The following is a 16150-nucleotide window of genomic DNA, read 5'->3' on the forward strand; positions in this document are numbered from 1 at the left end:
GGCTTTGGGGGCCTGGAGGAGGAAAGGATCTCCCCACTTCTCCCCATTACCTGTGGGTACCAGCCCTGACTTTGGGGGTCCCACCAGGGCAAAGTCCCATCAAACACAAAAGTTAAAGCAAGTTAAAAGAGGTCCAGAAGTTACTTTCCCTTCAGCTTTCAGTGGTCCCGTTCACTGAACTTCTTCAGGCCTCTGCAAGCTCCGGAGTTACGTGCTCAGTCGGCCACTTTCTCCGGTTTTGGCTTGAAAAAGAGAAGTGATGGGTTGTTTGGGGTGGTGAGGGGGGCGTTTGGATTTTTTTTTTAACAAAATCAGACAGCAAACCTGGCACCCAGCTTGCAGGCAGCGCCTGTCCTGCCTTGCTGAAGCCACTTCCCATTTTTCACTCTGAAATGCTCAGATTTAAAAGGCCCCAATCAACCTGGGACAGCAAGATAGAGACTTCTGTTAAATTAAAACCGATCTCATTTGCTCCTTGAAGCTCATAACTGTTTTCTTCCTTCCATGGAGCTCTCGTGGGGGAGTCAGAGAAATCAATTGCATGCCTTTGGCTTCCCCTTCCCCTCCCATCAGACCCACGCTGTTGCCCCAAGTCAGCAGCGCTGCCAGTTCCCACCATTCCCCACAAAACCTCTGTCTTTATGGATATTAAAGGAACATGAAAGGCAGAGAGCGGCTTCCAGCCAAACCCAGCCGTGGGACCTTTCATCCTTCAGGTTTTGCCTTTCCTTTACACTCTTGCAATATTTCTGTTCTCCAGGAGGAGGCTGATTCTTCCCAGTGAAAGAGGACGAGTCGTGTCCTTCCATTCCCATCGCTCCCTTTATAACTCCCGCTCTCAGTTTCTTCTCCTGCCCAACTTCACATGGCTTTTCAGCATTATTATTAGAGCAATTTAGTGTTTCAGACCTCGTCACAGAGAGAGAGACGACACATCTCCGGACCCCAATATATCCCCAGATCTCTGGTTTCGCTTGGCACCGTGACCTTGCAAACCAAAGCGCTGTCCTGCGGTGAATGCAAAGGCTTCGCAGAGGATTGCAGAGAGGTGGGGTGATGGTGGGGTCCCAGCAGAGGTGAATTAACTGCCCCGCAGACACTGAAGGCTGGAGAGAAGGCACCATCCTTTGGTCAGTGGCAGCACATTAGAGATAATGGCGGGTAATACTTACTGTTTTGGGAAGTCAACTCTGTAAAGGTTGTACTACCAGCGAGGTGATATGATAAGGAAGTATTTTCATTTTTTCTGAATTTGTTATAAAATCAGCTAGAGCTTCGGCGAGAAGGTGAAAGAGCTGAAGGTGAAATGAAAGGGATAAGAACAAAAATCTCCGTCCTAGAAGCACGGAGAAAGGCAGGGTCAGAAGGTTTGCATGGTAACTGCAAGACTGACTCCTCATTTCCTTCAGTATTTCTGTACATTCTTGTTTAGTAGTCGCTGCAGGAAGAATGGCCACCACAGTCACGTAGGTGGAAGGGTCAGAAGCAGCTGAGCATACCTTGGTCAGACTGAGCAAAATTATCTAACGGTATAACATCTCTCTGGCAGGTAGCCCAGGAGCGAAGTAGAGAGTTTAAACAGAGACTTGGGAAAATGACAGCCGAGTTCCGTACCTGCCGAAATCTGTACCAGATTTACCATTACTTTAAAGAGTGACAGGCTCTCAAATAGTTCCTGGTGAATCACTTGAAATAAAAACTGTTTCAAAAGTCTAAGAAGTATCTAGGCTGAATGAATTTTACGGTCATAAACTGGAAGATGGAGCAATTTTTAGCCAGTTTTGTCATCGCTTTAATAAAGCCTGAATTGTGTTTAAATGACTATGAGATATAAACCCAGAAAAAAAGCAAAAAAAAATAAAATCCCTAGCTCTCTATATAAGAGTATCTTGAGTCCCAGCTGCTGTGGATGCTGCCACGCTAACGAGGCTGCTTGGCAGCTGGGTCTGGGCACTCAAATTACCTTCTCTATGAGCAAGTTTTCTGTGACTTGGGAGATGGAAAAATGTCTCCCTTCATTCCAGAGCTCCATCCTGCCCTGGGTTGTTCCCTGTGGTGTTTGCCCAGAGGTTTAAATGCCAGTGGCAGACTTTTCCCCAAAACGTGTGGTTGGTTTTGCTTTCTGCTCTCCACCTCCGGCAGTGCTCATCCTTGGGGTTTCTCCCAAGCTCCTGCTGCTTGTTGGGATTGCTCAGAAAGAGATTCCAACTTGCAGGTCTGGCACCTCGGGTTTCCATAAGCCTCACTTACCTTGTAACTCCTTTTTCTTTCAGTTTGGTGACCTCACGTCCCTGTCCCCAACGCTGCTGGACAAAGGTACCTTCTCTCTCTCAAGGGAAGCCCTTGGGTCGGGGATGGAGTCGCTGTGGGAGGGGGAACCTCATGCTGGCTCTTCCACCCCACTCTGTCGGGAAGAAGGAGCTCTTCCCCTCTGGTCCCCACTGATGCTGAGATTTGACAGGCTGAGAGAGTTGGAGGTGTTCAGCTTGGAGAAGAGAAGGCTCCAGGGAGACCTTTTAACGGCCTTCCAGTACCTGAAGGGGGCGCCAGGAAAGCTGGGGAGGGACTCTGGATGAGGGAGGGGAGCCACAGGAGGAGGGGAAAGGGTTTGACACTGACAGAGGGGAGATTGAGATGAGATGTGGGGAAGAACTTCTTTGCTGCGAGGGTGGTGAGAGCCTGGCCCAGGTTGCCCAGAGAAGCTGTGGCTGCCCCATCCCTGGAGGGGTTCAAGGCCAGGTTGGAGGGGGCTTGGAGCGACCTGGTCTGGTGGGAGGTGTCCCTGCCCAGGGCAGGGGGGTTGGAACTCGATGATCTTTAAGGTCCCTTCCAACCCAAACCATTCTATGATTCTATGATTTATCCTTTGCAGATGACATTAGTGACCTGGGCAGCGAGGTGGACACCGACTCCCGGAGCGTGGGGGAGCCGCTGGTGAAACGGGAGCGCAGCGACCCTGGCCACTCGCTGCAGGAGATCTGAAACGGGGACTCGGCTTTTCTCCAGCTGGACGAAGAACATCTAGAGCCAGGTTTGACGGTGGCAAACCTGAGTCTCCCCGGTTCTGCGTTATTAGTGCCTCTTAGTTTCTCTTTCTGTTTACTTGTGTTTGAGGACAGGCTCTGGGGGGGAACCCGGGGGGGGCCGTGGGATGGGGCGGCGGTGGCCGCCTGCTTTCCTCCAATACGACTGCTGGCTCGAGGGCCAAGCTCCAACGTCTACTACCGAGCGATGGAAGCCTCCATGGATGGCAAATCGGACGTGCCTGTCCTCTCCAGCCTGAGCGAGGCGGGCAAACGAGGCTGTCTCTTTCAGGGAAGGTGGGTTTGGGTTTCTTCCCCACTTCTCAGACTTCACTGTGATACACACTTGAACCAATCAGTGCCCAAGAAGAAAGAAAAATACCTGACCCTTCTCCTCTGGCCTTTCAAGACAAGCTGTCCTGGCTCTGACTTTGCCAAATCGTTCGTGCCGGGAAGCACAGGACGGTTCGTCTCTCCATACCCACCTGGGGAAGGGGCTCCAGGCTGCACATCCGACTGGTCCCGGCAGAGTGATGCTCGTGCACACCCTGGGACTGACATGTCCATGCTCCGGGACTGACACCTGCACACTCTGGGACTGCGGGACATGCTCTGGGACTGCGGGACATGTTCTGGGACTGCAGGACACACATTCCCACCTGCTCCCATGTCTCCCCATCCAGGCATTCCATCCCTGATCCACCAATGCTCCCGGGACACTGTCAGGCCAACTCAAGATACCAAAGGACTCTGAGGAAGCGGCAGCCGGTCGCAAAGCGTGTTCGTTGCCCCTCTGCGCTTGCCCTGGGCAATCCCACAGGCAATCCCGTTGCCCGGGCAATCCCCATCCTCGCCAGGGTGCCCAGGCAGAGGGAACTGGTCCCACGTCCTGGGTTTTGTAAAGTTCTCGCTCGATGTCCTGCTAAAATGCTGAAGGTCGGGTGCAGCCGCCCGTGGGGCTGCGTCTGGAGCGTGGGCGAGGGTGGGCGACCGCAGTGCCTTAGGGGGGGCCCACGTGCCCGCTCCCCCCGCTCCGGCGCAGCAGGACCTGCTGCTCAGACCCTGATAAAATAAAATAACCCCGTCCCGTGGAGCAGCTGGGGGGGGCTCTCACGGGCCCCCGGTTTGCTCAACACCACGGTGGCGTTTCCCTTCGCTGTGTCGCTTTGCCTTCTGCGGTGTCGTGGTGGTGGCTCCTGTGGGGCTGAGCCGGGGGGAGCTTCTGCCCCACGGGGGGTTTATTCTCCCTTTCCGTGTCCTGTGGGTCTGGATTGACATGGACGACAGGACGGGGGGGGGGGGGGAGGGGCGGAATCTGCCATCAAGCCAAACTGCAAAAACAAAGCCCTGGGGCAAATCTTTCTGTGAATAAAGGCCGTGTCATAAATAGCTTTTATTATTATTATTATTATTTCTAATGATACAGTATTTGATGTGAGCTTTTCCAGGGGCCTTGTGTACATTTGCATCAGAGCATATTCTATCCAAATATATTATTTACTCGTGCCAGATGGTACTAAGGTAGCTGGGACACTTGAAAAAAAACTATTGCTAACGGAAAGTAAAAAGGAAGCGTGTGCAGCGGCACATCCTTCCCTCTTCCTGTCCCGTGCCGTTGTCTGTCAGGGTGATGTTTGTCTGTAAACGTGTCGAAGTCGCAGGGGACGAGGGAGAAAGGTGGATTTATCTGTAAATAACCACGATGAATGCTCCCTGGGTCAGAGTCCGCACCTCACATCCTGCTGATGGGATAAGATGGTCGGAAAAACCAACTGAGTCTTAACCCCCCCCCCCCCCCTGCTCCCACTGATGGGATATTAATTCCAGCCAGTGCGGTGGCTCTTCTTTGTGGCCGCTGCCGCCCGATCCCAGCCCCTCTGCTCCCCACGGACCTGCAAAGGAGACGCTCTGGAGCCGTGCGGGTGCCTGGATAACCCCCCGAACCCCATCCGCACAGAATTCCCAGCTAAACCCGAATAGCAATAAACATGTATCGAATGCTCAGGCCTGTACCGTAGTTGTCGTGGTCCCGTTTCTTCTTTAATCACTGAAAGGAGGCGTCGGGCGGATGCTGCAGCTTTGCAGGGAGATGCGGGTGCTGCCCGGTGCAGTTTAATTAAAGCAATTATGGCCCAGGACCCAGTGTCGGGTCTGGGGGCGGGGGGGGGACACACACGACACACGCAGATTCACCGTGAAGCAGCGGCTGGTTTGCAGGGATAACGTGCCCGTTACACCAGAGCTCCCGGAGGGAAGAGGAGGCTGAAGAATCAGGCTGCTGCTGAACGTGGGGCCACAAGAAGCCTATTCTAATTACGCTAATTAGAACCCAGGCTAATTGTGGAGGATGGGAGCAGTGAGACAGGGATGTGACGAGTGACAGATCGTTCCTGCTGCCATCCTTCGGGAAGGGGAAGGTTCAGGTTCAGCCTCTCTCCCTCTGCTTCCTTCTTGCTTGTCCCACTCTCCCTCTGGGTGGTGCCCAGTCCGGGGGGGGGGTGGCTGAGCCCCCGCCTTCGGACACCGAGTCTCGGGGCTGGGAGGGGGTTATTACCCCCCTGGGGAGCTGAGCAGCCCCCCCGACCCCCAGCACACCCGGCTGCGGTGGAAAGCAAAGCGCAGATCGAAATGCTCAGGTTAAAACACACACACACGTGGAGCTTTGGCTTCTCTCTGCTCCATCGCCCCCCCCGGGACAAACCCCCGCAGGGATTTCGGCTGCGGGGCCGGGCTGGGATCGGCCGATGGGAGCCCAGCCAGGGGCGGGGGAAGCCGGGCTGCCTGTACCCCCCCCGCTGCCTGCACCCCTTCTGCTGCCTGTACCCCCCCCGCTGCCTGTACCCTCTCCACTGCCTGTACCCCCCACTGCCTGCACCCCCCCACTGCCTGCAACCCCCATTGCCTGCACCCCCCCTGCTGCCTGTATCCCCCCCGCTGCCTGTACCCCTTCTGCTGCCTGTACCCCTTCTGCTGCCTGTACTCCTTCTGCTGCCTGCACCCCCTCCACTGCCTGTACCCCCCACTGCCTGCACCCCCCCACTGCCTGCAACCCCCATTGCCTGCACCCCCCCCGCTGCCTGTACCCCCCCCTGCTGCCTGCACCCCCTCCACTGCCTGTACCCCCCCGCTGCCTGCACCCCTTCTGCCTGTACCCCACCGCTGCCTGCACCCCCTCTGCTGCCTGTATCCCCCCCGCTGCCTGTACCCCCTCCGCTGCCTGTTCACCTCCACTGCAAAATTCAGTGAGGTGTGTCCTCGTCACCTGCCACCAAGTGCCACCACCCTTCAGGGACCGCAGCTGTTGCCAGCTCCCCTCCCGGGTGGCCCTTGGCCACCTTTCTCCCCCCAGGACTTTCTCTCCCACCCACCATCTCATCCCCACGTAGCCCCCGACCAGCAGAGAAAGCTGGGACATGGCAGAGGAGTGACACCACCAAGTGTGACAACCCCAGGGAAACCAGGGGACCGTGACATCCCAGAAGCAGTTTGGCATCGCCGGTCCCTGTGGCTCATCCCAGAAGGATGAGCTTCCAGCAGGACGGTGTGGCACAGCCCGGGGACCAGCCTGCCCGTGTGGGAGCTGCTGCCAGTTTGGTGACAGGTCGTTTCGAGAGCTCAGGGTGGATGCGTGACGAGCCCTTGACCGGTCCTTGTCACCACAGGGCACAGCAGCATCAGCTAAACCCCGTGCCTGGACAGAGGGGCTGAGGGGCAGCCGGGTCAGGCTCCCAGCATCGACCCCTCCAGATATCGGCTCTGGTTCTCGGCCGCCTCCACAGCCCCCCGTGCCCTGGTATCGCCCCCAGCCTGGCAGAGCCAACCCCGCCTGCCCTATAACCCCCCCACTGCTCCGACAGCCCTGTCCCCATCCCCACATTGTCCTCGTCCTGCTCAAGCAACGGGGATGAGTTCCATCCCAGACCCCCTTCCCCATCTCGTATGGAAGCTATGGACCATCCTGCCCCACGGTGTCACCCCCTCCCTGGGCTTCACCCCATCCCTGGGGCTCTTCTTCTCCCTCTCAGTGTGTTGGGGGTTGTTTCTGCAGAAAGACGGACCTTTGCCTGTCACGCTGGTGGCACCAGGAACCCAAACAGTGCCCAGGACTGAACTGTCCCCCCAGCTCCGTGTGACTATTACGAGATGGGGAAACTGAGGCACAGACCGAGATGTCTCATGGCAGCAGATCGCCATCCTGCTGGGTACCACTGGGTACCAGTACACTACTGGGTACCAGCACCACTGGTTACCAGTTTACCCCTGCCCCTGCTCTCCCTGCCCAGCAGCCCTGGCAGCAGAAGCCGGCTCAGCTGGGGCTGTTTAACCTTCAGAGAGGTTTCACCTGGAGCCTGGTGGGTCCTGGTGGGGGCAGGTCTGTAACCGCCCGCCGGGGCTCCTCCTGGGAGGCTGGTCTTATAAACCAGCAGCCTGCTTGCCCCAAAGAACTTTTTCTTTCTTTCTTTTTCTTTCTTTTTCCCTTTGTCTTTTAGGAGCCTTAGTTTGGAGGCGGGGAGGGTTGGGGCCTGCAGGTCTCTAGGATGTAGTGCCAGGACTTTCCACCCTTCCCAGCGCTGCCAAGCAGGTAAGGGCACAGCAACAAACTGCCTCCTGTCCCTGGGCTGGGGGCTGCAGCCCAGAGCAGGGCCCTGCCCTGGGGCTGGCTGTTGTCGGAAAGCATCCCAACACTGTCCTTCTCGTGTCCCAGATGAAGGACGATGTCATCACGTAGCTCTGGGGTGGCCTTGGGGCTCGGTTCCCAGCCCAGCACCTCTCTGCTGGCACAAAGGAACTCCTTCCCGGCGCTGCATCTCCATTCCCCGCAGAGCAGCTCGCTCACCCTGCACAGCCAGGAGGACTTCTTCCAGAGCTTCAATGGGTACGTGGCTGCTGGGAAATGCCTTTTGTTTGTCCCTAAGGGAATGTGTTCCCTGTCTAGGATGGGTTTAGGTTCATGGTCTGCTACTGGTGGTCCCAGCACCTGGAGTTTTTTAGGGTGCAGGCTGGCATTGCTCCCCTGCAGCCAGGGCAAAGCTGGTGGCCCTGGGTCTCCCCGGTGTCTCTGCTGCTCACACCACCGTGGCTGGGACTGGGCAGTGCTGCTCATCCCAAAGGCCACCGACTCACGCCCGTGCCCCTGCTGCCCTGCCAGGAGACTCTACGACATGAGTGATGTTTTGAGGGCTGATCTGTTGGACTGCAACTACTCCATGCCCGACCCGCAGCTGGTCCGGAGGATCGTGTCCCAGGTGGAGTTTTACCTCTCCGATGAGAATCTGTCTAAGGATGCTTTCCTCCTGAAACACGTCCAGAAGAACAAGATGGGCTTCGTGAGCATCAAACTGCTGACATCCTTCAAGAAGGTAGGCAGCCCATGGCACCGGCCAGCTGGGGTGGGATGTGGCCTTCACGTGGAGGATTTCTGGGTGTCTCTGGTGGGGTGTATGGGGAGGTCCAGGCTCTTCTCAGGCTGTCTGTGTCCCAGTGATGTGCTGGTGGTGCAGAGCTGGTCTCTGCTCTCTGCCTTTGATATGCTGCAGCAGCTCCCCAACCAGGGAGGGTGGTTGGGGAAGCAGTGAACAGTCCTCAAACCACCCCCAGGGCTGGATTTGCTTCTTCTGCCCGAGGTTTCCCTGGGCTGCTTTGGGAAAGATCATCTCTTAACTGGAAAACTGCAGTGAAGTGCTGGTGGTGTGATGTCTGGGGAAGCTGTAGCTTGTTGCTGTGGTCCAGGAGGCACTGGGGACCTTCTCCTGCAACCCCTGAAGATGCTCATGTGAAAGGGGGATGTTGCCTTGCTATGACCCCATGTTGATGGGGCTGCAGCCTGCCTGGAGGACAGCTTTCAGGTGGTCCCTGCCTGGGGAGACTCATGGCGACGCAGTGACCCCCTCTCTCCTGCAGGTGAAATACCTGACGCGCGACTGGCGGCTCACGCTCTATGCCCTGCAGTTCTCGGAGCTGCTGGAGGTGAACAAGGAGGGCACCAAAGTCAGGCGGCGGGTCCCCGTCCCCGAGTCGCTGCTGAGCATCCCCCCCAGCAAACTGCTGCTGGCCTGGGAGCTGCTGCCCCAGGGGCAGGGGCTGCTGCCGCCGCTCCAGAAGAACTTCCTGGAGACCATCACGAGGATGTTCAGCCCCTTTGGCGCCATCGCCTCCATCCGCATCCTGCGGCCGGGCCGCAAGCTGCCCTCGGATGTGCGGAAATACACCTCGCGCTTCCCCGAGCTGCTGAGCAAGTGCTGTGCGCTGGTGGAGTACGAGAGCCTGGAGAGCGCCCGCAGGGCCTTCGAGGGCCTCGGCCGCCAGAGCCGCCCGGGCAGCGAGAGCATCAGGGTGGTCCGGCTCTGCGGGAAGAGCTCCAAGAAGAAACCCGGGGCCGAGAGGGAGGCGGCGGAGGAGCTGGTGGACCAGCTGGGTTGGAAGGCGCAGGCGGCAGCGGCGACGTCCCCCTATGGCATCAGGGACTCCCTGCTCCGCAGCTCCCTGGAGCCAGACGGTGCCCTGGAATTGTCATCCCTCCTGCAGAACAAGGAGCCCTCGGTAGCCACATGGTCCAGCGGCGACTTCAAGCCCAGCGACTTCGGCAACGCTTTCACTGGATCGCTCCTCACCAGCAAAGCCTTTTGTCCACTGGGGACAGGCGTGGGCACCGGTGGCTGCTACGGCCTCTGCTCCAGCCCCGAGAGCCCCTGTGGCAGCGGCTGGGGCAGAGGGGGGGGTCTCTGGGGTCCCTGGTGCAGCAGCCCCATTCCAGATGCCAACCCTCCTCCCGGCAATCCCCTGGCAGCCAAGCGGGTGCCGGAGCACCTTGGCCTGCGGGACGGGGTCCTTCGCTTGCCCCACGGCCCTGATGGCACCAAGGGCTTCAGTAGCAGCTCCGGGAGAGGAGAGCTCGTCCCCCGGCGCTGAGGCTCCATTCCGTTTGGGTTTGGGAATTTTTCTTTTCTTGTCTTTTCTTCCTTCTCTGGAGCAGAACAACTCCCCCTGGCCCCCAGGAGCTGCAGGCAGTGGGGGCGCAGCTGCTGCAGGGGACAGGATTTTTGGGGGCAGGAGGATGCTCGGGGCGGGTCAGGGTGTGAGGGAGACGCTGAGCAGCAGCGGGGCAGGGAGCTGCGCCGGGTTGAGCTGATGCCAAGGGGACTGCACCTGCCCGGGGTCTGGAGAGGCTGCCACTGCCCCAATGGTGTCCCTGGGGAAGGGGCTCAGCCCCCAACCCTGGGGGTGCCCTGACAGGGACTGGGGACCTCCCCCCACACCTTCTGCCAGCCGGACCCAGAGAGGGGCGGCCGCTTCCCGAAGGCACGGTGGCTGCGTTGGCCCCGGGCTCTGGAGCTCAGATGGGAAATGGGCAATAAAGAGATGAAGTTTCCAGGCACTTCCTGGCCAGTGCAGTGACATTTTTATTTATTTATTTTCATTACTATTTTTTTTTTTTTCTTCCTTCCTGGTGTTGCGGCTGCCCAAGGTGCAGGTGGAGAAGGGGAGGAGGGTCTCTGCCTGGCCTGCAGCTCCCTCCCTGGCCATTCGTGGGGTGATTTGGGGGGATTTTCCTGCAGTGGGGAGGCAAAGCCGGGCTCTGGAGCCGAGCGGTGTGAGCTGAGGATGGGTGTGCTTGTCCCCAGGCTTTGGGGGACTGTGTCCCGAGCCCTGTCTCCGCAGGAGGGTCTTGGCCAGAGTCCTCATGAAATGGTTGAGTTTAACATTGTCAGTGGAATGAGAAAAACGGTGGGAAGCGTTGCTCCCCTGGCTTTTGGGGTTGAATGCCCCATTAATGAGCTGATGATGCCAAAGTGGGAGGTGCTGTTGACCCTCTTGAGGGCCACGAGGCCTTGCAGAAGGCTCTGGAGTAGGAGTGGGCACTCCTGCTCTGGGCAGAAGTGTAACTGGGGAGAGGGGTGGCTGGAGAGCAGCCCTGCAGAAAGGGGGTGTGGGGGCGCTGGGGGCAGCAGCTGAGGAGGAGCCATCGGTGTCCCCTGGCAGGAAGAGGGCAACCCCCATCGTGGGGGGCATCAAACCCAGTCGAAGCAGGCGGCCAAGAGCGGGGATTGTCCCGCTGTGCTCGGCGCTGTGCGGCCTCACCTGGAGCCCTGGGTGCAGGGCTGGGCCCCACCGTTGGAGAAGGATGGGAAGGTCCTCGAATGCCTCCAGAGGAGGGCAACCAAGCTGGTGACAGGGCTGGAAGGCATGTCCTGGAATCACAGACTGGTTTGGGTGGGAAGGGACCTTAAAGCCCACCCAGTGCCACCCCCTGCCCTGGGCAGGGACACCTCCCACCAGACCAGGTCGCTCCAAGCCCCCTCCAACCTGGCCTTGAACCCCTCCAGGGATGGGGCAGGCACAGCTTCTCTGGGCAACCTGGGCCAGGCTCTCACCACCCTCACAGCAAAGAAGTTCTTCCCCACATCTCATGATCTCAATCTCCCCTCTTTCAGTGTCAAACCCTTCCCCCTCCTCCTGTGGCTCCAGTCCCTGATGATCCAACATTCGGAAGTGTTTCTTTACCAATGGGGTGGTCAACCAGTGGAAGAGGCGTCCTGGAGAGGTGGTTGATGCCCCAAGTGTCTCCTTGTTTGAGAGGCATTTGGACAATGCCCTTAAGAATGCCCTTCTTGGGTCATGTGGGGGGATTTTCCTGCAGTGGGGAGGCAAAGCCGGGCTCTGGAGCCGAGCGGTGTGAGCCGAGGACGGGTGTGCTTGTCCCCAGGCTTTGGGGGACTGTGTCCCGAGCCCTGTCTCCGCAGGAGGGGACGCTGGCCGGGTTCCAGAGCAAGGCCCTGCAGCCCGCGTTGTGGGGTGTGTGTGTCCCATCTCGGTCCCCAAGGGCTGTCCTTGTCCCGGGGGCTGCGTGCTGCTTTCCGCGTGGAGCCGCGTGCGTGGGTCCTGCAGGGACCCCTCTGTCCTGGCTACCCCAGGGGAAGGGGACAGGGGAGTCCCCCCCCGGGCACTGCCAGCCCGCTGGTGGTGGCTCGTCCCTGGGGGCAGCTCGTTGCCCTTTGGGGCTCGTGGGCTCTGATTTGGGGCTCCTGGGGGCTGTGGCACCTGGCGGGGTGCTGATTCCCGGTGCCCCCTACGCTCCCTCCCTCCCTGTCCGTCCCCCCCCCTGCCAAACAGGCACGGAGCAGTTCTGGAGAAACAACTTTTAATCGAAACAACTTTTTAACACAAGAAAAAAGGTCCTCTGGAAGCTACTCTACACCCCCCTCCCTCAAATACACCCCCCTCCCTCAAATACAGCCCTCTCCCCAAATACCCACCCCCCCAAATACAACCCTCTCCACAACTGCACACTCCCCTCCCCTAAATACCATGCCCCCATCCCCAATTATGATGCCCCACTCCCCGAGTACACACATCCCCTCCCCAAATACACCCCCTTCCTCAAATACACACAAATTCCCCCCCGCCTCCATCATCTCCGTCTCCTCCCTGCGCTGGGACTCGGCCCCCCTCTCCATCGAGAGCCCTGCGCTTGCTGGGTGGTGTCAACGGGGGGCTGGTCCCCCGCTTTGTCCCTCGCCTCTCCCCCATGGTGGGCTGGGCCGGGGGCAGCTCCGTCCCCACATCCCCCGAGGGCTCCTGGGACCCTGCTGGCAGCTCCGTCCCCAGATCCCCTGAGGGCTCCTGGGACCCTGGTGGCAGCTCCGTCCCTACATCCCCCCAGGGCTCCTGGGACACAGGTGATGGCTCCGGCCTCACATACCACCAGGGCTCCTGGGACCCTGCTGGCAGCTCCGTCCCCACCTCCCCTGAGGGCTCCTGGGACCCTGGTGGCAGCTCCATCCCAACGTCCCCCCAGGGCTCCTGGGACACAGGTGATGGCTCCGGCCTCACATACCACCAGGGCTCCTGGGACCCTGGTGGCAGCTCCGTGCCCAGGTCCCCACAGGACTCCTGGCGCTCTGGTGGCAACTCCGTCCCTACATCCCCCCAGGGCTCCTGGGACACTGGAGATGGCTCCGGCCTCACATACCACCAGGGCTCCTGGGACCCTGGTGGCACCTCCATCCCCACATCCCCCCACGGCTCCTGGGACTTCCTCCCACTGAGGAGTTCCTCCTGGAAGTGCGTGGCCTCTGTGGTCTCTTCCAGGCTGTAGCTGGGGCTCAGCAGCAACCTGGGCAGCTCGAGGGAGGGGAAGTCGCAGGGGCGGATGGCTGCGCCAGTGGCACCAGGGTCCCCAGGCCTTGGGCTGCTGCCAGGATGCTCCCGGCTGAGCCCTGCCACCTCCCAGCAGCAGCTGTAGAGGCTCAGGGCTTCCTCCAGAGGCAGCTCCTGGGGCACTGCCAGCCCCCCAAAAGCCTGCTTCTGGCGGAGAGCGGCCGAGCTGGTGGGGCCATGGCTGTCCGGGGATGCGAGGCTGTCCCAGGAGCTGTCGCTGTATGGGGGGAGGCTGCTGGGCGGGCGAGCCTCCTCGGGGGTGGCCGTGCTGGAGCTGGTGGTGCTGGTGCTGTCCTGGCTGGAGCCCACCGTGTCCGTGGAGGAATCTAAGAGCCTGAGGGCCTCTTGGAGGAGCATCTCCTCGGTGAGTTCCACGGTGCTGTCGGGGTCCCCAGGAGGTGGTTTGTGGGGGCCAGCAGAGGGTCTGGGGGGCACGTGGCTGCGTGGGTGGACGTGGCTGCCCGTGGGTGCCCCCGCAGGGGTGGCCGTGCTGGAGATGTTGCTCCATGCAGGGGGTCCTTGGACGTGCCGGAGGCCGGGGATGGAGGTCAGCAGCAGCGGGGGGGCTGCGGGCACCGCTCTGCCCTGGTGGCCGTGGGCTGGGAGCTGTGTCAGCGGGGGCTGTGTGGGCTGTCCCTGGAGGATGCCGGGGGCTGCCCAGGCCGGGAGGGTCTCACAGCCCCCGAGGCCCCACAGGGCAGGGCCCGGGGGAGCAGCGGCGCCGTGGCCGAGCGTGGGGGTGGCCGGCGGAGGCTGGATGCTGAGGGTCCATCCGACAGGGAAGAAGCGGGGATTGAAGCAGCATCCGCAGGGGACCCTCTGCAGCCCTGGGGGGGGAAAGGGAGGCGTGCTGGGCCGGGGGCAGCCTCCAGGGCACCCACCGAGCCGGCCCCCATGGCCCCCATCCCGGCTGTGGGCCAGGCCCCTGGGGAGCCGGTGGCCGGGCGCTGCCCGGGGATGAGCTTCTGTGCCGGGGGGGCCGGGACTGGCAACTGGGGAGGGGACGTGCTTTTGGGGGGAAACGGGAGAGATGGCCCCCAGGGCTTGGGCAAGTCTCTGGAAATGGGGTTTCCTGGGCAGACGAGTGCAGGGACGCTCAGCCGGGCTTGCTGAACCCTCCCCCTCCCCGTGCCAAAACTGCTGGGGGGAAAGAGGGGAGGTGGGATGGTGAAGGTGACCAGGGTCCTTGGGGGCTGAAGGTGGCAGAGGGGACAGTAGGGGCCATACCTGGTGGTGGGGCCTGTGGAGCCCATGGGGCTGCCCCCACGGGGGGTGCCCAGGCTGCGGGGAAGGGCTGCTCCTGCCCGGGCAGTCGAACCAGGGTGGCTGAGCCTGGAAGAGAGACAGGAGCCATGGCCGCGGTCACCTCCTGCGCTCTTGCCCTCGAGAGTGTCGCGAGGGTGTAGGTCGGGGTCGGTCCCTACCTTGGGGGTAGAAGGTTTGGGGGAGCACAAAGGTCTGAAGCGAGTGGGGCGCCGCGGGGGCCCAGGGGCCGTTCGGTGGGAGCCAGAGTGGTGGCAGCGCCATCGTCGGTCCTCTCGGTCTCTCCGCTGCTAAGGACTCTTTGGTCACCAGGGATGGAATGTGGGGGCTCCCTGTGCCCCGCCCCCTCCTCCCCTAGCCTCCCCATCTCCTGCTGGAGGCCTGGTGGGAGATGGGATGGTCTTGGCCAGAGTCCTCATGAAATGGTTGAGTTTAACATTGTCAGTGGAATGAGAAAAACGGTGGGAAGCGTTGCTCCCCTGGCTTTTGGGGTTGAATGCCCCATTAATGAGCTGATGATGCCAAAGTGGGAGGTGCTGTTGACCCTCTTGAGGGCCACGAGGCCTTGCAGAAGGCTCTGGAGTAGGAGTGGGCACTCCTGCTCTGGGCAGAAGTGTAACTGGGGAGAGGGCTGGCTGGAGAGCAGCCCTGCAGAAAGGGGGTCTGGGGGCGCTGGGGGCAGCAGCTGAGGAGGAGCCATCGGTGTCCCCTGGCAGGAAGAGGGCAACCCCCATCGTGGGGGGCATCAAACCCAGTCGAAGCAGGCAGCCAAGAGCGGGGATTGTCCCGCTGTGCTCGGCGCTGTGCGGCCTCACCTGGAGCCCTGGGTGCAGGGCTGGGCCCCACCGTTGGAGAAGGATGGGAAGGTCCTCGAATGCCTCCAGAGGAGGGCAACCAAGCTGGTGACAGGGCTGGAAGGCATGTCCTGGAATCACAGACTGGTTTGGGTGGGAAGGGACCTTAAAGCCCACCCAGTGCCACCCCCTGCCCTGGGCAGGGGCACCTCCCACCAGACCAGGTCGCTCCAAGCCCCCTCCAACCTGGCCTTGAACCCCTCCAGGGATGGGGCAGGCACAGCTTCTCTGGGCAACCTGGGCCAGGCTCTCACCACCCTCACAGCAAAGAAGTTCTTCCCCACATCTCACGATCTCAATCTCCCCTCTTTCAGTGTCAAACCCTTCCCCCTCCTCCTGTGGCTCCAGTCCCTGATGATCCAACATTCGGAAGTGTTTCTTTACCAATGGGGTGGTCAACCAGTGGAAGAGGCGTCCTGGAGAGGTGGTTGATGCCCCAAGTGTCTCCTTGTTTGAGAGGCGTTTGGACAATGCCCTTAAGAATGCCCTTCTTGGGTCATGTGGGGGGATTTTCCTGCAGTGGGGAGGCAAAGCCGGGCTCTGGAGCCGAGCGGTGTGAGCCGAGGACGGGTGTGCTTGTCCCCAGGCTTTGGGGGACTGTGTCCCGAGCCCTGTCTCCGCAGGAGGGGACGCTGGCCGGGTTCCAGAGCAAGGCCCTGCAGCCCGCGTTGTGGTGTGTGTGTGTCCCATCTCGGTCCCCAAGGGCTGTCCTTGTCCCGGGGGCTGCATGCTGCTTTCCGCGTGGAGCCGCGTGCGTGGGTCCTGCAGGGACCCCTCTGTCCTGGCTGCCCCTGGGGAAGGGGACAGGGGAGTCCCCCCCCGGCCACTGCCAGCCCGCTGGTGGTGGCTCGT

General features: G+C 60.5%; 2 protein-coding genes across 4 annotated transcripts in view; both read left to right on the forward strand.

Moving 5' to 3' along the window:
- RFX2 (regulatory factor X2) overlaps nt 1-4407 on the forward strand; it is a 35055-nt gene extending 30648 nt beyond the window's left edge. For 2 of the 3 annotated variants that reach the window (XM_074163623.1, XM_074163625.1), the window contains 2 exons: nt 2274-2316; nt 2873-4401. In XM_074163623.1, the coding sequence (XP_074019724.1) occupies nt 2274-2316; nt 2873-2982 (153 nt within the window). In that variant the 3' untranslated portion in view covers nt 2983-4401. Of the gene's footprint in view, nt 1-2273; nt 2317-2872 lie in introns of all 3 variants that reach the window. The other variant, XM_074163624.1, reaches the window with a different exon arrangement.
- Nucleotides 4408-7738: 3331 nt separating this feature from the next.
- On the forward strand, nt 7739-9932 carry LOC141475515 (la-related protein 6-like). Its single transcript, XM_074163907.1, has 3 exons — nt 7739-7899; nt 8173-8383; nt 8925-9932. The coding sequence occupies exons 1-3, from the start codon at nt 7739-7741 to the stop codon at nt 9930-9932; spliced, it is 1380 nt and encodes a 459-aa protein (XP_074020008.1).
- Nucleotides 9933-16150: the final 6218 nt, after the last annotated feature.

Source organism: Numenius arquata, chromosome 25 (assembly GCF_964106895.1).
Source record: "Numenius arquata chromosome 25, bNumArq3.hap1.1, whole genome shotgun sequence".
Classification (NCBI taxonomy): domain Eukaryota; kingdom Metazoa; phylum Chordata; class Aves; order Charadriiformes; family Scolopacidae; genus Numenius; species Numenius arquata.